The sequence below is a fragment of the Bos javanicus genome, chromosome 20, assembly GCF_032452875.1.
Source record: "Bos javanicus breed banteng chromosome 20, ARS-OSU_banteng_1.0, whole genome shotgun sequence".
Classification (NCBI taxonomy): Eukaryota; Metazoa; Chordata; class Mammalia; order Artiodactyla; family Bovidae; genus Bos; species Bos javanicus.
Window position 1 is genome coordinate 35006991 of NC_083887.1, and position 21371 is coordinate 35028361.

A 21371-nucleotide genomic window follows, 5' to 3' on the forward strand; every position below is an offset into this window, starting at 1 on the left:
GCTCAGTCGTGTCCGACTCTGTGACCCCATGGACTGCAGCACGCCAGGCTTCCCTGTCCATCACCAACTCCTGGAGCTTACTCAAACTCATGTCCATCGAGTCGGTGATGCCATCCAACCATCTCATCCTCTGTCATCCCCTTCTCCTCCTGCCTTCAATCTTTCCCAACATCAGGGTCTTTTCCAAAGAGTTAGTTCTCCACACCAGGTAGCCAAAGTATTGGAGTTTCAACTTCAGCATCAGCCCTTTCAATGAATATTCAGGACTGATTTCCTTTAGGATTGACTGGTTTGATCTCCTTGCAGTCCAAGGGACTCTCAAGAGTCTTCTCCAACACCACAGTTCAAAAGCATCAATTCTTCAGCACTCAGCTTTCTTTATGGTCCAACTCTCACATCCATACATGACTACTGGAAAAACCATAGCCTTGACTAGACCTTTGTAGGCAAAGTAGTGTCTCTGCTTTTGAATATGCTGTCTAGGTTGGTCTGTGTTGTGGCTCAGCTAGTAAAGAATCCGCCTACAATGTGGGAGACCTGGGTTCGATCCCTGGGTTGAGAAGATCCCCTGGAAAAGGGAAAGGTTACCCACTCCAGTATTCTGGCCTGGAGAATTCCATGGACTGTATAGTCCATGGGGTCACAAAGAGTCAGACAGGGCTGAGCGACTTTGACTTTCACTTTCAGGTTGGTCTGTGTAGCTAGTTGACTGCAAACATCACACAGTTCACATATCCAAACCTTATATCCCATCTTATTCCTAATCCTCTGTTTCTTGCTCTTGAATTCTCTACTTGGGAAATGAAACAATATATTCCTAATCATTAAACTCAGAAGTCTGGAAATCTTCCTAAAGACCTCTACAGGTGCATCTCCCTCAAAGCCCACAACATCCAATCAGTCAGCAAGTTCCATTATTTTATAAAGTCTGTTATCTCTGTTTCTTCTTCTCCATTCCCACTGCCTTGCCCACTGCCTTGGGCTCTCATCATTTCCATCTGGGCTACTATCAGTCCTCCCATAAGTCTGAGACCCCTAGTTTTGCTCAGTTTCAATTCATTCCACTCACTTCAGTATGAAGATATATGATAAATCTGACCTTATCACTCTGTTGCTTACATTTGGTGTTGTCTCCCTATAGCCTTCCAGATAATGATCAATGTCCTTGGCAGGGAGGAAAAGGTCATTCTTCATCTGGCTTTTAATGGCCACACCACTCTCAGCTTTCTCCTCTGAATCTTTTGTTTTGAATAGATGCCTTTTCTGCAAATTATGCAATAGCCTTTGCTTTTTCTTTCTGTTCAGGTGTTGATTTTGCTGTATCCTATCTAGCTTTAGCTGAGTTTCTAGTCATTTTATTTACCATGGAATCCTGAGAAACTAACATCATATATCATATATCATGCTAAATAAATAATTGTGTGTTCAGTCATTCAGTCATGTCTGACTCTTTGCAACCCCATGGACTATAGCCCACAAGGCTCCTCTGAACATGAGATTTTCCAGATAAGAGTAGTTTAGTGGGTTGCATTTCCTCCTCCAGGGAAATAAATGATTACTGAATTAGTAAATAAATGCATGCAGAATACTGACACTCTTGCTTTAGAAAGCAAATGCTTTTTTTTAATGGAGGAAACAACCCATATTCAAGTGAACATATAATTGGAATTGCCATCAAAGTTGACAGGAAATGAAAACAGGCTTAATAAACATTCCAACTACTCTCTCTACAGGCAGTTTGAACCCATTTAGAAAACTTGGCAGTGAACAAATAAAATTTATTATATACTTACATGCTAGTTTATTTGTTATGTATTGATATTCTTGGGAAGCAAGTAAAACTATGCCTATAGAAGCTTCTATCTTGAAAGAAACTATAGTCTACAATGAACTTATTATGGATTCAAATTTGGAGTCATAGGTAGGAGTCAAATTATGAAGATACTCATATGCCATACTAAGTAACTTGGGCATAATCCTGAGGATGAAAGGAACCACTGAGGAGCGTCACACGGTCAGAGTTCCATTTCAAATCTTTGTGTTTTGTGGAGACGAATTTTGAGGAGACAACAACAGAGATAATAACTGAAGAAGGTTATTTTACGGTCCAAGGAGATGATGAAAAACTGAACTGCATCTGTAATACTAGAGGCAGAGAAGGAGATATGAGACGCAGCTCAGTCTTAAGAACTAACGGTTCAGTAATGAATTGGAGACAGTAGAGCATAAGGTCAAGTGCTCAGTTCTGAATAAGACTCCTTGGGTTTGAATTCTGATAAATTCCTTCACTTAGCATCCACATGACTCCAGGCAACTTAATTATCTTTCCTGAATCTTAGTTTCTTATCATAAAGTGGGGTAACAATAATACATACTTCATAGGAATTTGGAAAAGGTTAAATGTGTTAATAAATGCAAAGTGCTTAGAACAGGGTCCAGCACAAAGTAAACTCACCATAGATGAAAAATATGGAGACAGAAAGTCAAAGGAGACCTCCAGTGGATGGTAGCCCATCAGAGAAGATCTGAGATATATGTGTGTGTGTGTTGGAAGGGGAGATGGGGAATCTTCCCAAAGAAGAGTTAATTCCAAGAAGATAACGATTGACTTCTGGGTAGAGTTATCTTGTCCAAAATAGATTATATAAAATATGTTAATGTGAGGGTGGAGTTTGAACTGGAGACAGAAATTTAGGTACCATCAGCATATACCAGAGCATCACTGAAGTCTTGAGAGTCCTTAAGGCCAATCCAGGAGGTGTATAATGAGAGAGGAAAGAAGAGAGAGAATGGAATCCTAGAACATACCAATATTGAAGACCTAGGCAGAGAAGACCTTATGACTATACAGTGGAAGTGAGAAATAGATTTAAGGGACTAGATCTGATAGACAGAGTGCCTGATGAACTATGAATGGAAGTTCGTGACATTGTACAGGAGACAGGAATCAAGACAATCCCCAAGAAAAAGAAATGCAAAAAAGCAAATGGCTGTCTGAGGAGGCCTTACAAATAGCTGTGAAAAGAAGGGAAGTGAAAAGCAAAGGAGAAAAGGAAAGATATAAACATCTGAATGCAGAGTTCCAAAGAATAGCAAGGAAAGATAAGAAAGCCTTCCTCAGCAATCAATGCAAAGAAATAGAGGAAAACAACAGAATGGGAAAGACTAGAGATCTCTTCAAGAAAATTAGAGATACCAAGGGAACATTTCATGCAAAGATGGGCTCAATAAAGGACAGAAATGGTATGGACCTAACAGAAGCAGAAGATATTAAGAAGAGATGGCAAGAATACACAGAAGAACTGTACAAAAAATATCTTCAAGACCCAGGTAATCACGATGGTGTGATCACTCACCTAGAGCCAGACATCCTGGAATGTGAAGTCAAGTGGGCCTTAGGAAGCATCACTATGAACAAAGCTAGTGGAGGTGATGGGATTCCAGTTGAGCTATTTCAAATCCTGAAAGATGACGGTGTGAAAGTGCTGCACTCAATACACCAGCAAATTTGGAAAACTCAGCAGTGGCCACAGCACTGGAAAAGGTCAGTTTTCATTCCAATCCCAAAGAAAGGCAATGCCAAAGAATGCTCAAACTACCGCACAATTGCACTCATCTCACACGCTAGTAAAGTAATGCTGAAAATTCTCCAAGCCAGGCTTCAGCAATTCATGAACCATGAACTACCAGATGTTCAAGCTGGTTTTAGAAAAGGCAGAGGAACCAGAGATCAAATTGCCAACATCTGCTGGATCATGAAAAAAGCAAGAGAGTTCCAGAAAAACATCTATTTCTGCTTTATTGTCTATGCCAAAGCCTTTGACTGTGTGGATCACGGCAAACTGTGGAAAATTCTGAAAGAGATGGAATACCAGACCACCTGACCTGCCTCTTGAGAAATCTGTATGCAGGTCAGGAAACAACAGTTAGAACTGGACATGGACCAACAGACTGGTTTCAAATAGGAAAAGGAGTACGTCAAGGCTGTATATTGTCACCCTGCTTATTTAACTTCTATGCAGAGTACATCATGAGAAATGCTGGACTGGAAGAAGCACAAGCTGGAATCAAGACTGCCAGGAGAAATATCAATAACCTCAGATATGCAGATGATACCATCCTTATGGCAGAAAGTGAATTACTAAAGAGCCTCTTGATGAAAGTGAAAGAGGAGAGTGAAAAAGTTGGCTTAAATCTCAACATTCAGAAAACTAAGATCATGGCATCCGGTCCCATCACTTCATGGGAAATACATGGGGAAACAGTGGAAACAGTGGCTAACTTTATTTTGGGGAGCTCCAAAATCACTGCAGATGGCAATTGCAGCAATGAAATTAAAAGATGCTTACTCCTTGAAAGGAAAGTTATGACCAATCTAAACAGCATATTAAAAAGCAGAGACATTACTTTGCCAACAAAGGTCCATCTAGTCAAGGCTGTGGTTTTTCCAGCAGTCATGTATGGATGTGAGAGTTGGACTATAAAGAAAGCTGAGCGCCAAAGAATTGATGCTTTTGAACTGTGGTGTTGGAGAAGACTCTTGAGAGTCCCCTGGACTGCAAGGAGATCCAACCAGTCCATCCCGAAGGAGATCAGTCTTGGATGTTTATCGGAAGGACTGGTGAAGCTGAAATTCCAATGCTTTGGCCACCTGATGCAAAGAGCTAACTCATTTGAAAAGATCCTGATGCAGGGAAAGATTGAGGGCAGGAGGAGAAGGGGATGACAGAGGATGAGATGGTTGGATGGCATCACTGACTCGATGGACATGGGTTTGAGTGAACTCCGAGAGTTGGTGATGGACAGGGAGGCGTGGCGTGCTGCGATTCATGGGGTCCCAAAGAGTCAGACATGACTGAGCAACTGAACTGAACTGAAGGCAGAGAAGATGATCTTTTGAAGATAATAGAGAGCTATATTCATTATCTACTGTTACCTTTCAAATTATCCTGAAATTTAACAGTTAAAAGGGGATGTGGTTTGGCTAGGTACCTTAGTTGAGGATGACTCATGAGGTTTCAGGCAATCTGCTCTTTCCAGGTTCCTTTTGTCAATTAGTGAGAGATCCCCTTAATAATAATAGTAAGTAATGTATGGTTTTATTCTTTATTTGTACATACAAACTTTTAGTGAAACTTTTAATAATCTTTTCTCTTTAGTTTTTATTTCCACTCTCTCTCCAAACCTCCTTAGTTTGAACTATGGAGTATTTTCTGAGGTGTTCTATCTCTTCCATTCCCAGAGCCAGAAGTAATGTTTATTTCTATTCAGGAAGCATCAGTTGATAAGTTTTTAAACAGGATAGATTTCTCTAACCCCTACAAAGACCTTCTGGAAGACACAGCCACACTTGCCTCCTCTCTGATTTCAGCTTCTCCAACATCTGTTTATTTGATTCTCATAAAGAAACTTACTTCCATTTTTGTGTCTTCCTACTTTCTGTAATCTTGCCTCTTGACCTCTATTCAAAGGCTTTTGTCCTCTTCAGAATGATCCCACTTATTGGTCCATCTCTGAATGCCTATCATTGGGCTCAGACTTATTTTTGAATGGATGGATTTGGGGCTTTTCAATCTAGCTCTTGTCTCTAGGCTTTCTGGGAGGTGACCCAACCCTCACTATTTCAGGCTTTACTCACTACTACCATCCTAGCATAGTGAAACAGGACCATTCAACAGCATTCTAACTGACACCCTGACTAATATTCCTTTATACCAGCAAGCAGTCCTTCACACTGCTAAGTTGATCCTTATCGCAGGGCTAGTCCCTTTCTAGCCAATTCAGATGTAAGCACAAGAGCCTACAAATTATGCCACTCTAATCCTACAACCAGTTAGAAGACAATGAACTAGGAAGACCTTACCTTCTAGAAGAGTTAGGGAGAGAGAGTTTTCTGGTGCCATTTTGTTCAGCTTTGGCACTTCTCAGCATGGAAAACTGAGTGGAATTGTCTTCAATTGCTTCTACCAGCCTTAGATTTCAAGGCAATAGAAATTTATTCATTTCTCTTTTTGTTAATTGAAGTATAGTTGATTAACCATGCTGGGTTAGTTTCTGGTGTACAGTAAAGTGATTCAGTTTAATATAACATATAATATTATAGCATAATATATATATGCATTAATATTTCAAGGCCAAATGTTCAAGAAAATCTTTTCCATGAATCTTTTCTTCATTTACCACAGAGGATTTGTCAAGCCCTCTTTGGCAGTGTAAAATAAAAATGAACAATTCTGCCCTGAAATCAGACTTCCTGGGTTTCATTGCTGACTGGGCCACTCCCTAGCTGTGTGATCTTGGACGCATTTTTTTTAACCTTTATCTTCTTATCTGTAAAATGGGGATAATTTGAGAAATTAAAAGATAGGAAATTAAACATTTATGTAAAATACTTTTAGCAACTACTGACACAGAGTAAGCACTCAATACATATGTTATGTTAGCTATATTGGAACTGCATATTAAATTTAATAAATTTTTTCTTGTCATCCACTATTCACCAGGCAATTTACTAAATGGTGAAACTATAGTCGCATGTGGGTAAGATGGGTATGGTCCCTGAATTCTAGGAGTTTACCATCTGAAGGTCTATTAAATAAGCAATTATAAAAGGGAAGAGTTTTTCATTTTGTAAGAAGAACCATGAGAGCTTATAGGAAACAGATTTGTTAGTCGGTGGGATGAGGAAACATCTCCCTAAAGAAGTGATGTTTAAGCTCAGACTTGAAATAGTAGTGGGGATTCACCAGACCAAGGGATACATAGTACATATTTGTGTATGAGTGTGTGTAATGTTTGTGTAATGGGAAGGTGGAGGAGGCAGGGGAAGTACAGAAGTTTCCAGAAAGTAAACACAACATAAAAGAGCCCTGTGATGGGAGGAAACATAGGCGGTGGAAATGGAAAGGAGATCAGCGGGCTGGAGTATAGACAGGGAGAAACTAACTTGGAACAAGACTTTATCTCAAAGGCAGGGAAGACAAAGATTTTAAGCAGGGAAGTGACATGGTTAGGTTACTCTTCCCCTTTGCATTGAGCACTTTCCTTTAAAGAAAATTATATACATTTCAATCTTTCCCATTAGATGATAACTTTGAGTTTCTTGTCTTAGTCTTCTTGGATTGCTATAATGAAATACCAGGGACCAGGTAGCTTTGAAACAACAGAAATTTACTGCTCACAGTCCTGGAGGCTGGGCATCTGAGATCAAAGTGCTAGCAGGGTCAGGTGAGGGCCCTCTTCTGGGTTATAGACTTCTTGCTGTATCCTGACATGGTTTCCAGGGACTAGGGAGTTCTGTGGAGTCACTTTTATAAAAGCACTAATCTTTTCATGAAGGCTCCTTCCACAGGCCCCACCTTCTATTAATAACACCATCCCATTGGGCATTAGGATTTTAACATATGAATTTAAGGGGAGACATACACGATCAGACCTCACCATTCACCGTGCATAAAAGTCACTCAATGTATGCTACTAAGTCCCCTCTGTGTCAATGACTGAAGAGATGAGTGTCTTTTTCCAGACAAGAGTTGCGGCCTGCTTCAGGGGACCTCTGGAAAGAGAGTTTAATTGTCGAGATTAACAGCTCTCCCACTGCTGCCTGACAGTAACCAAGTTGGCAAAGAAAGTTCTGTTTTATTGAAGTATAGTCAAATTACAGTGTTATGTTAATTTCTGGTGAACAGAAAGCTGATTCAGATAGATATATATATATATTCTTTTTAAAATTCTTTTCTATTATAGATTACAAGATATTAAATATAGTTTCTTGTGCTATACAGTAAAATCTTGTTGATTACCTATTTTACATATAGTAGTGTGTTATCTGTTAAACCCAAGCTCCTAATTTATCCCTCTCCCATCCTTTCCTCTTTGGTAGCCATAAGTTTGTTTTCTATGTCTGTGAGTCTGTTTTGTAAATAAGTTTATGTGTTTAAATTGAAAGTTTTAATTAAACAGCTAACTAAACATCTAGGTTGTTTTAGCTAAACTAGTTTTAACTAAACAACAAGGCTGTTTTAACTAAACAACTAGGTTGTTTAGTTCAGTCTTTTTCGTGCAAAAATGAGCGCAGTTAAAAAAATCAAAATGTCCAAACAACATAAAAGATAATGCAAGAAAAAAAGCAAGCCTGCCACTACTCCAGAGATCTATCTATTCACAGTTCCCCTTCTCAAGGGTGAACAATCTGTGGGTTGTCTATTTTTCCAGTAATTTTCTATGCACATAGAAGTTTGTTTTGGGGTTTTTTTTTTTTTCCTATTAGGCAGTGGAGTGAAAAGGTTAAGAGGCAGAACAGGGCTCAAGTCTTGAAACTTCTACTTAAATTAATTAACGTGTAAAATGCTCAAAACAGTGCCTGGTATATAAGGCTTCTAAAGCGTTAGCTTTATCATTTCTTTTCTTTCTTTTTTTAACACAAATGGGAATATATTGTACATCTGATCTGTTATGCAACTTGCTTTTTAATTATTGATATGTTAACTTTTGAAAGCTTGCTATGTTCTAAGCCCTTCGTATGCTTTATTTCATTGATTTCTCATAACAACCTTTGGGCCAGGTGTGGTGAGTATCCCTATTTTATAGACTAGGAATCAGACTGGGCACAGAGAGGTTATTGTGTAATGATCTCAAGATTATCGAATCTGTATTTAAATACTGGCAGTCTCACTTTTGTGCCTTCACTCTTAACTTCTTTGCTCTACTCTCTTTCAAATAAATTGCCTGATTTTTGTCTTTTCCTATTTATTGTGGGTGGGTTTTTTTGTATATTTTCTCTTAGACCAAAGCTGACAAGAATTTCAGAACTGAAAATCATGAAGAAAGCATTCAGATACTCAGAACTATTATCGAAGAGAAGAAATTAAATTTTAATGCAGGTTTATCTGTAAAATATACACCTGTTGAAGCAATTGAAAAGAATAAATGTGTAGATTTAGAACATTCTGACAAAGGAAGCACCTCAAGTCCTTCCAAGTTGGCTGCTGAGGCTAAATTTCGATTTGCATATTCCAAAGATGATATTTACAGACTGTTGTCGTCATATTCTGCTAAGCAGGTAAGATCAAACTTTAGTATAGAAAATATAATGGAATATTTTGAAAACTAACCAAGCATGCTTTTTTAAGTTTAATTGTTTAGAAAAGATAGTGCTCATAAGATAAAGAAAAATAATACTCAACAAATCTTCAAATGCGTAGGTAGCTAGAGGGTCCAGAGGAAGAAAGTTAACTGGAGAAAAATCCCTTCAATTCAGTTGTAATGTGAGTGTTTGTGGTTACAAACAGAACAAGCATATTAAGAATTCAGAGCACACTTTTGGGGACTCCCCTGGCGATACAGTGGTTAAGACTTTGTGTTTCTGCTATAATGGGCACGGGTTCGATTCCTAGTTAGGGGTAGCCAAGATCCCACATGGCTGTGTGCAGCCAAAAAAAGAGAGAAGAATTCAGAACTTTCTTTTTGACTGAGATTGTGGTAGCAGACTATTTAATCTGTATTCTCATCAGAATTAACTCATGCTCAGGAGTTTTTTGGTAATTCGTTGCAACATCTTAGAATGATGACTACTTACTGTAAAGTGTATTTCTAAAGTAACAATGCCATGAAATTATATGCATTGCATATGAAATTGTCTGCTTACTTTGTAATCATACATTTAATTTGAGACTTTGAAAATGTGTTTGTTTTTTAATATTTAATCCAGATTTAGTGGTTTGTTTCATCTTTGGACGGCTTCCCTGGTGGCTCAGACGGTAAAGCATCTGCCTGCAATGCGGGAGACCCGGGTTCAATTCCTGGGTCAGGAAGATCCTCTGGAGAAGGAAATGGCAATCCACTCCAGCACTCTTGCCTGGAAAATCCCATGGATGGAGGAGCCTGATAGGCTACAGTCCATGGGGTCACAAAGAGTTGGACACGACTGAGCGACTTCACTTTCAATTTTCACTTTTCACTTTCAGGCATTGGAGAAGGAAATGGCAACCCACTCCAGTGTTCTTGCCTGGAGAATCCCAGGGACAGGGGAGCCTGGTGGGCTGCCGTCTATGGGGTCGCACAGAGTCGGACATGACTGAAGCGACTTAGCAGCAGCAGCAGCAGCATAGCCTATTAACAATGTTGTGACAGTTTCAAGTGAACAGCAAGGGACTCAACCAAATATATATACATGTATCCATTCTCCCCCAAACTCCCCTGCCACATAACACTGAACAGAGTTCCCTGTCCTATACACTAGGTCCTTGTTGATTATCCGTTTTAAATATAGCAGTGTATACCTGTCCATCCCAAACTCCCTAACTATCCCTTCCTTCCATCTGCCCCCAGTCCCCAGCAACAATATAACTGTTTTTTATAGGTCTGTACATTGCTTCTATTCACATGCACACTCACTCAAAGAGTGCAGTTGGAAAATCCTTGAAGTCATTCAACAACTATTTAATTGTGGACTTACTACGCGGCTAGGCACTGTTCTGGGTGCTTAGAATACATTTGTGAACCAAACTAACAAAGATTCTTATTGTCATGGAGTTGAAAGTTTAGCAGGAAAGATAGATTAAAAATAAGCATAACAGCAAAAAAGGGAAGCTATAGACTATTTAAAAAATGACAGATGCTATAGAATAAAATGAAGAGAGAGTAGAGTAGCATAAGGCAATCAGGAGTCCTGGGCAGATGGCAGTATTTAAAAAGAAACTTAGGGGACTCCACTGGCAGTTCAGTGATTAAGCATCTGCCTTCTAATGCAAAGAACTTGGGTTCAATACCTGGTCAAGAAAATAAAATCCACATGCCACTTGGCAGCTAAGTTTGCATACTACAACTACTGATCCTGTGCACCACAACTAGAGAAGCACACTTACTGCAATGAAAACCCAGCTCAGCACAAAAAATTAAAATAAAAAATTAATAAGAAGTTTAGGATAGGCTTCACTGAGAAGATAAGATCCGAATAAAGATTTGAAGGAGAGGAAATTGTCAAATATAACTGGCAGAAGGATCTATTAAAGACAAGTCCCTAAGATGGGAACATACTTGCACATTCAGTTCAGTTCAGTTCAGTTCAGTCGCTCAGTCGTGTCTGACTCTTTGCGACCCCATGAATCGCAGCACACCAGGCCTCCCTGTCCATCATCAACTCCTGGAGTTCACTCAGACTCATGTCCATTGAGTCAGTGATGCCATCCAGCCATCTCATCCTCTGTCATCCCCTTCTCCTCCTGCCCCCAATCCCTCACAGCATCAGAGTCTTTTCCAATGAGTCAACTCTTCACACGAGGTGGCCAAAGTACTGGAGTTTCAGCTTCAGCATCATTCCTTCCAAAGAAATCCCAGGGCTGATCTCCTTTAGAATGGACTGGTTGGATCTCCTTGCAGTCCAAGGGACTCTCAAGAGTCTTCTCCAACACCACAGTTCAAAAGCATCAATTCTCTGGCGCTCAGCCTTCTTCACAGTCCAACTCTCACATCCATACATGACCACAGGAAAAACCATAGCCTTGACTAGACAGACCTTTGTTGGCCAAGTAATGTCTCTGCTTTTGAATATGCTGTCTAGGTTGGTCATAACTTTCCTTCCAAGGAGTAAGCGTCTTTAATTTCATGGCTGCAGTCACCATCTGCAGTGATTTTGGAGCCCAAAAAAATAAACCAGAAGGAGAAAAAGTTAGTGAGGTTACCTTGAATCAGATAATAAAGGGCCTCACAGCCTGTGATAAGAGTTTGACTTTTTTCAATGAGTGACATGAGGGACCATTGGAATGTTTTGAATAGAAGATTGACATACTTTAATATATTTTAAATGACTACTCTGGATATGGTTGGGACAAGATTATGAAAGTTAGTAGCAAAAGGAAAAAGATTTGTTAAAACCTATTGCAAGAATCTAGGTGAGAGATGATGGCATTTCAGAAAAGGACAGTTGTAGAGTCAAACATGACTCTGTTTTTGCTCTGAGCAACCAGAAGAACGGAGTTGCTATCAGCTGAGATGGAGAAAACTTCAGGTAGAGCAGGTTTGGAGAAGACCAGTAGTTAAGTTTTAGATTATGTTTGAGATGTCTATTTGGCATTCCATTGGAGACATAAAGTAGTAAGTTGATGTTATGAGTCTGACATTTGGGAAGGAGGTCTGGAATTAAGTTTTAAGTTTGAGAAAGTATGAAAGTCGCTCAGTCATGTCTGACTCTTTGAGACCCCATGGACTATGCTGCTGCCGCTGCTAAGTCGCTTCAGTCGTGTCCGACTCCGCATGACCCCATAGACGGCAGCCCACCAGGCTCCCCTGTCCCTGGGATTCTCCAGGCAAGAACACTGGAGTGGGTTGCCATTTCCTTCTCCAATGCATGAAAGTGAAAAAATAAAGTGAAGTCGCTCAGCGGTGTCCTACTCCTAGCGACCCCATGGACTGCAGCCTACCAGGCCCCTCCGTCCATGCGATTTTCCAGGCAAGAGTACTGGAGTGGGGTGCCATTGCCTTCTGCGCCATGGACTATACAGTCCATGAAATTCTCCAGGCCAGAATACTAGAGTGGGTAGCCTTTCCCTTCTCCAGGGGATCTTCCCAACACAGGGATTGAATCCAGGTCTCCCACATTGCAGGCAGATTCTTCACCAGCTGAGTCACAAGCTGTTAATAAATATATGGTGCCTAAAGTCATATGATTTAATATTGCATAAGGATGAGGAATGTTAGGTCCAATGAATCAAGGTAAATTGGACGTGGTCAAACAGAAGAGGACGAGACTGAACTTTGACATCTTAGGAATCAGTGAACTAAAATGGATGGGAATGGGCAAGTTTAATTCAGATGACCATTATATATACTACTGTGGACAAGAAGCTCTTTGTAGAAATGAAGCAGACCAAATAGTCAACAAAAGAGTCTGAAATGCAGTAATTGGGTACAATCTCAAAAACAATAGAATAATCTCAGTTTGTTTCAAAGGCAAACTATTCAGCCTCACAGTAATCCAAGTCTGTGCCCCAACCATTAATGCCTAAGAAACTGAAGATGACTGGTTCTATGAAGACTTACAATGCCTTCTTAGAACTGACACTTAATTTCAGATGTCCTTTTCATCATCAGTTCAGTTGCTCAGTCATGTCCAACTCTTTGCAACCCCATGGACTGCAGCACGACAGGCTTCCCTGTCCATCACCAACTCCTGGAACTTGCTCAAATTCATGTCCACTGAGTCAGTGATGCCATCCAACCATCTCATCCTCTATCATCCCCTTCTCCTCCTGCCTTCAATCTGTCCCGCTTCAGGGTCTTTTCTAATAAGTCAGTTCTTTGCATCAGTTGGCCAAAGTATCGGAGCTTCAGCTTCAGCATCAGTCTGTCCAATGAATAATCAGGACTGATTTCCTTTAGGATTGTTTGGTTTGATCTCCTTTTCATCATAGGGGTTTAGAAGGCAAAAGTAGGAAGTCAAGAGACATCCAGAATAACAGGCAAGTTTGGCCTTGGAGTACAAAATGAAGCAGGGCAAAGGCTAACAGAGTTTTGTCAAGAGAACACACTGGTCATAGCAAACACCCTTTTCCAGCAACTCAAGAGATGACTCTACACATGGACATCACCAGATGGTCAGTAACAGAATCAGATTAATTAAGTTCTTTGCAACCAAAGATAGAGAAGCTCTATGCAGTCAGCAAAAACAAGACCTGGAGCTGATTGTGACTCAAATCATGAGTTCCTTATTGCAAAATTCAGGTTTAAAAAGAAGAAAGTAGAGAAAACCACTAGGCCATTCAGGTATGACCTGAATCAAATCCCTTATGATTATACAGTGGAGGTGATGCATAGATTCAAGGGATTAGATCTGATAGAGTACCTGAAGAACTATGGATGGAGGCTCATAACATTGTACAGGAGGCAGTGACCCAAACCATTCCAAAGAAAATAAATGCAAGAAGGTGAGCTGTTTGTCTGAGGAGGCTTTACAATGCTGAGGAAGGAAGGGAAGATAAAGGCAAAGGAGAAGGGGAAAGATATATCCAACTGAATGCAGAGTTCCAGAGAATAGTAAGGTGAGATAAGAAGGCCTTAAATGAACAATGCAAAGAAAGAGAAGAAAACAATAGAATGGGAAAAACTAGAGATCTATTCAGGAAAATTGGAGAAATCAAGGGAACATTTCATGCAAGGGTGGACACAATAAAGGACAGAAATGGTAAGGACTTAACAGAAGCAGAAGAGATTAAGAAGAGGTGGCAAGAATACAGAAAAGAACTATCCAAAAAAAGGCCTTAATAACCCAGATAACCATGATGGTGTTGTCACTCACCCAAGGCTGGTCATCTTGGACTGTGAAGTCAAGTAAGATTTAGGAAGCATTACTACAAAAAAGCTAGTGGAGGTGACGTAATTCCAGCTGAGCTATTTCAAGTCCTAAAAGATGTGGCTGTTAAAGTGCTGCACTCAGTATGTCAGCAAATTCAGGAAACTCAGCAGTGGCCACAGTACTGGAAAATGTCATTTTTCATTCCAATCCCAAAGAAGGACAATGCAAAAGAATGTTCAAACTACTGTAAAATTGCACTCATTTCACATGCTAGCAAGGTTATACTAAAAACCCTTCAAGCTCGGCTTCAGCAGTCCATGAACTGAGAAATTCTAGATGAACATGCTGTGTTTCAAAGAGGCAGAGGAGATTTTACCCTGAAGGGTGTTTGCTGATTTCTGTTAAGAAAGAGCTGCTTTTAATACCAGGTGGATCCTGAGACAGCAGGCAGCCCATCTGTCTGATAAGACATCAATCAAAACAGGAGTTATCTGCTGACTCTTCCTTAACTCTGCCCTCCCAAGTGGCCCTGGGAAGCCTGGTGAACTCAAGACTCCTCTTCAGTCCACTCAGCTAAAATTCATCATGATCCCAGCTTTTCCAGCTAACAGTCAGTGGACCTGGTTTCAAAGAATCTCGCAAGAAGAGGTCTCGCGTAGATGCTGGTTGTGCTTCTATTTGTTCTACGCTGTGACGTTAGCACTGCTACTCGGTGGTGTTTCATCCCTTTGTCCTCTGATCATCCGCCCTTCGCCCTGGTAACAACAATGATTGCTACCGGCATTGTGTTTTTCATCCTCACTGGACTGATGTACTTGTGTGACGCAAACAAGGTATCAGCTTTCACACAAGAAAAATTTTCAAGGAGGAGAATTGCTCAGGATCCTTGTAAGGCTTTAGAAAGAAAAACAACCAACGGTTGCCACCTGACTATAATATCATCTTAAACCTGGAAATCCTTGGGACTTGGATATTTTAATGATTTAAATAGAAATAAACTCTGGCCTTTTAAAAAAAAAAAAAACAAAAAAAAACAAAGAGGCAGAGGAACCAGAGATCAAATTGCCAGCATCCATTGGATCATGGAGAAAGCAAGGGAGTTCTAGAAAAATGTCTATTTCTCCTTCACTGACTATGCGAAAGCCTTTGACTGTGTAGATCACAGCAAACTGTGGGAAATTCTTATATAGTTGGAAGTAGCAGACCACCCTACCCATCTCCTGGGAAACCTGTACATGTGTCAAGCAGCAAGAGTTAGAACTTTACATGGAACAACTGACTGGTTCAAAATTGGGAAAGGAGTACAAAAAGGCTATATATTGTCACCCTGCTTATTTAACTTATATGCAGAGTACCTCATGTGAAATGCTAGGCTAGAGGACTCACAAGCTGGACTTAAGATTGCTGGGAGAAATATCCACAACCTCAGATACACAGACGATACCACTGTAAGAACAGGAAGTGAAGAGGAAATAAAGAGCTTCTTGATGGGGATGAAAAACAGAGTAAAAAAGCTAGCTTGAAACTCGACATGAAAAAGCTAAGATCATGGCATCTGGTCCCATCACTGCATGGCAAGTAGAAGGGGAAAAGAAGGAGAAGAGATTATCTTTCCTTGGGCTCCAAAATCACTGCAGAAGGTGACTGCAGCCATGAAATTAAAAGATGCTTGCTCCTTGGGAAGAAAACTATGACAAACTTAGACAGCATAGAAACATCATTGTGCTGACAAAGATCCATATAGTCAAAGCTATGATTTTTCCAGTAGTCATGTATGGATGTGAGAGTTCAACCATAGAGGAGGCTGAGAGCCAAAGAATTGATATTTTGGAATTGTGGTGCTGCAGATGACTCTTGAGACAGCAAGAAGATCAAACCAGTCAATCCTAAAAGAAATCAATCCTGAACATACCTTGGAAGGACAGTTAGTAAAGTTGAAGCTGCAATACTTTGGCCACCTGATGCGAAGAACCCACTCATTTCCCTGATGCTGGGAAAGACTGAGTGCAATAGGAGAAGTAGGTGGCAGAGGATGAGATGGTTAGATAGCATCCCCAACTCAATGCTCATGAATTTGAGCTAACTGTGGGAGATGGTGGAAGACAGAGGAGTCTGGTGTGCTACAATCCATGGGTCCCATAGAGTGAGACACAATTAAGCAACTGAACAACAAAATATATAGATGGTGCTTCAAGTTGTAGGTGTTGGTGAGACCACTAAAAAATTAGTGTGGTTAGAAAAGGGAAGATCAAAGACTAAACTCGAAACTTCAATGGAAACTTGTCTGGGGAACAAGGAGTGAAGGAAGGAAGAATGTAGCCAGGGTGACATAGAACCTAATTACTCAAAGTGTGTTCTGTGACCAGTAGAAGCAATGTCTCACTGGGAAGTTTAGGATCTCAGACTCTACAACAAACCTACTGAGTCAGAACTGCATTTTGACAAGATTCTCTAGATGTTTATATTGTATGGTTTGAGAAGCACTATCCTAGATGACAAAAAAGAAAAGAGTGATGAACTGTCAAATGTACTAATATATGCAAGAGGATATATAGACGTGACCACTGGCTTTAGCATTGTGAAGATTACTGGCACCTTCAGAAGAGGTTTTGAATAAAAGAGAAGTTTTGTTGGGAGTTGAGAGGGCAGCAGCACGACTAGGTTAGATTTAAGAGAAAATGGAAAGAGAAGAATTGGAAACAACCAGACTAGAAAACTCTTTAAAGGAATTTTGCTTCTAATTGGGCTTCCCTGGTAGCTCAGCTGGTAAGGAATCCACCTGCAATGCAGGAGACTCCCGCATTCAGGTCTGAATGCAGGTTCAATTACTGGGTTGGGGAGATTTCCTGGAGAAGGTAGAATACTACCCACTGCAGTATTCTTGAGCTTCCCTGGTGGCTCAGATGGTAAAGAATCCACCCACAATGCGGGAGACCTGGGTTCAATATCTGGGTTGAGAAGATCCCCGGAAGAGAGCATTGCAGCCACTCCATAATTTTTGCCTGGAGAATCCTCATGGACAGAGGAGCCTGGTGGGCTACAGTCCATGGGGTCACTAAGAGTCGGACATGACTAAGAGACTAAACACAATGAGGGCAAAGAAATGGATGGCAAGTGGTCAGACAAGTAAAACCAAGAAATTACTTTTATTCCCTTAAGATGGAAGAAACAAGGATGGATTTGGATGGGAATGATCTAAGATCTATCTCTAAAATAAGCTGAACCAAAGAATATAATGTCTTTCTGACAAGATACACCTCTCAATTTTAGCAAATGAAAAGAAATTCAAATACGTTTTGTGCATCTTTGAGATTCTGTTAAGAATGATTATGCAATTCACCAAATGGAAAACATATAAATATGGAATAAGTTTCTTTAAGATTCTTGTTAGATACTGAATCACCCAGCATCAGTTGAAGTTAAGTCCCACAGTGTAAACAGTTGTGCTTCTAAAACATAAAAAATTTGCTGTGATGTTCATACATACCAAGATTCACCTTTAAAAAAATCATAAAATGTTTTAAACTCCTATGCAATTAACACGTGTCCACCACAACTACAGCAGGAAAATTTTAAAAGAACCTGCCACAAAATCATGGGATCTCAATTGTGGTTTAGTTTTGCCTGGGACAGTCTATAGCATTGAATCGCATAGCTCTTTGTCACTGCCCCTGTTTCCCTTGGGAAATGTAAGCCACCATCCCTGGAAACATTTAAGTGCTGAGGTGTTTAGATTGACTTTGAAAACTACTTCTTCAAATATTGTCTGTCTTTCCCTGTTATCAAAGATTCGGAGGACTTAGGAGAAGACATAGAAAGGCCTGAGACCCAGGTTTTCAGTATCAATCTTTGCCACAGATTTGGGGAAAATAATTTGATACCTTTGTATCCCAGTTTCCTCGTATGTAAAATAAGATTGGGCTTCATATATAATGCCTACATATCCTTCCATTGTTAACATTTTAAGTCACCTTAGTGAAGTATAATTTACATAAAATAAAATGAAAATATTTTAGCATATAGTTCCATGAGTTTTGACTGTTATATCCACCTCCTCAAACAAATGCAAAATATTTCCATCACCTCAAGAAAATTCCCTCATGCCCTTTGAATCAATCCCCTACTGCCTAGGAGGCAACCACCTAGGAGACCAGATTTCTCTGACCACAGCTTAGTTTCACCTGTTCTAGAACTTTATATAAACACAGCAGAGTCATATAGTATGTGGGCTTCCCAGGTGTCACTGGTGGTAAAGAACTCTCCTGCCAACGCAGGAGCATAAGAGACAGGTTCAATACCTCGGTTGGGAAGATCCCCTGGAGGAGGGTATGACAACCCACTGCAGTATTCTTGCCTGGAGAATCCCATGGACAGAGGAGCCTGGTGGGCTTTAGTCCATAGGGTTGCAAAGAGCTGGACATGACTGAAGCAACCATACACACACGCATACCGTATAAACTCTTTGGTGTATATTTCACTCAGGAAAATGTTATTGAGATTTATTTGTGTTGTTGCCTGTATCAGTAGTTCATTCCCTTTTATTGCTAACTAGTATTCTTTTGTGTGAATAGACTACAATTTGTCTATTAATTCTCCTGTCAGTGGACATTTGTCATTTTCCATTTTAAGCTATTCTGCCCAAAGTTGCTATAAAAGCCTCTCACAGGTCTTTGTGTGAACTGCTCTTACTGATTTTATGTAGAAATGAATTTGCTGGCCATGGGAGTGTGGACTTTTTTAAGACACTGCCAAACAGTTCTCCAAAGTGATTGTACCATTTTATCCTTCCAGCAGCAATGTGTGAGAGTTCCATTTGTGTACATCTTCATCAACACTTTTGATAGGATTTTAAGTTTCTCATTCAAATGGGTTTTCTAAATTTTTTGTGAGTTTTAAATTTGAAATAAGGGTGATAAAATTCATGTTTCTTTTCTTCTGCTCTGCAATAAAGGAAAAAATGTTTCTGCATGTAAAAGGGAAAGTTCACCTGGGAAGATTTGTGATGAGAAGTCGGGATGTCATGCTGCAAACAACTTTCTTGGATTCTATAAATACTCTGCCGACTACTTACGAAAAGGGGGAATATTTTGCATTTTTGGAAACCTATGGAACCCACTACAGTAGCTCTGGGTCTCTTGGAGGACTCTATGAACTAATATATGTTTTGGATAAAAAGTCCATGGAGCAGAAAGGTATACTGAGAAATAGAGCTCTAGCTTCCAATGTTGTTTGAATCAACCACTATTTCTAGCACTAACCTCTTCCAGTGGTTAGCACTAAAAACAGTGGTAGAGTTCTATAACCTGCTTCTTTGAAAAAATTCATTCCCTGCCTTTTGGCCTCAAAAATCCTATCAAACAGCAAGTTGACTTCCACCTCAAACAAGATAACTTGGCCATGTACTACTCATCAAGGCTACTGAGAAATGCACAAATTCATATTGCAATATAATGTTATTTGGTGATGCTGCTTTTAGTGAAGCACTATTTACAAAGGGCTTCCCAGGTGGGGCTAGTGGTAAAGTACCCACCCACCAATGCAGGAGACCTAAGAGATGCAGGTTCTATCCCTGGGTTGGGAATAGACCCAAGGAAGGCATGGCAACCCACTCCAGTATTCTTGTCTAGAGAATCCCAAGAACAGAGGAGCCTGGTGGGCTACAGTCCATTGGGTCACAAAGAGTTGGACCTGACTGAAGCGACTTAGCACAGTCCACAGCACTATTTACAAGGTGAAAGAAAGTACAAGAGACATCATTTATATAACCCCTTGCTTAATCTGTAGACTGGTTCAATTATATGTGTGCCAATTATCTTCAAAGTATTCTTGAGAATTGAAAAGGAAATGTCATAAAGTTTCTCCCAGAGTGGAAGGAAAAAGCAGTGGTAACAACATATAAGTCTAAAGCAAGAGTGGAAAATTAGTTTTACCTCATATGATGACAGTTCTAACCATAGAGTGGTAGTTGAATTGGGTCCATATTGAGTAGGCTTCTGACCACAGTTGAAATCATAGAAAAGACTCTTATTGATCATCAACGTCTGCCATATGTACAGAATAGTGTCATGTATTTAAATCATCTGCCCAAAACAGGTTCCTTAACTGTTTCATGATTCTGTACCCTCATCTGTAAAATGAGGATAAGGATAAAGCTTACCTCAAGAGGTTAATGTGAGGTTTAAGTTAGTTAATTCCACAAAATACTTAGAATGATGCTGGGCACATCATCATTCAGTACATGTTAGACATTGTCTCCTTTTTGAGTTCAGTAATAATGTCTAGGAATCTAAGTCAGTATGTTTCTTACAAAATAACAAAATTGGAATTTATTGATGATATTGACAGATATTATCGAATAATTTCCAACTAAATATATTAAACAGATATTGAACTGAGGGACGTACAGAGATGCCTCGGGTTTGATCTGGATTTGTCTCTGAAGGTTGGAGTTGAAGTTACGGGAAATTTTGATTCAAAACTTTGCTCAAAGAAGGGTATGGGTCAAACAGGTAAGTATGACTTAACTTACCAGGGTAAAAAGAAGGAAGAAATGTCCATGAGAACGGCCCTGTCACTATGAGTCTTCTTTATTGTCTCTCTTCTTTATGTAAAAACAAAGCAAAAAAATAAAAGTGTTTAAAGCTATTTTACTTTTTTTTTTTTTTGGCTGAGCCACACCAGCTTGTAGGATCTTAGTTCTCTGGCCAGGGATCGAACGTGGGCCCTTGGTGGTAAAAGCATATAGTCCTCACCACTGGACTACCAGGAAATTCCCCAAAACTATTTTATCTTTATAGTGTTTCCCAAATGGCTATAAACACAAGTAACCTGGGGACATATATTCAATGGCTGAGCCCTGAAGTGCACAGCTCTGGTGGTGGTCACTGTAGATTTGTATATTTACCATGACAATGGTAGAATACCCACAGTAGAAAAATATCTTGAGGAAAGTTTTCTTTATTTTCCCCTAATTTTAACAAAGCTTCTGAATGGCCTAAAGGAGGTGCTGTCTGTGTCCATCAAGAGAGGAGAAGGCCAAAGCCATCTCCTTAACACCCTAATTTTCCACCTGACTCAAAAT

General features: G+C 39.9%; 1 protein-coding gene across 1 annotated transcript in view; it reads left to right on the forward strand.

Moving 5' to 3' along the window:
- The window catches only part of C9 (complement C9), a 67168-nt gene that overhangs the window by 29310 nt on the left and 16487 nt on the right, over positions 1 to 21371 (forward strand). Inside the window, exons 6-8 of the mRNA XM_061393663.1 lie at positions 8786 to 9061; positions 19242 to 19482; positions 20674 to 20799. Of these exons, the coding sequence (XP_061249647.1) occupies positions 8786 to 9061; positions 19242 to 19482; positions 20674 to 20799 (643 nt within the window). The remainder of the gene's footprint in view (positions 1 to 8785; positions 9062 to 19241; positions 19483 to 20673; positions 20800 to 21371) is intronic.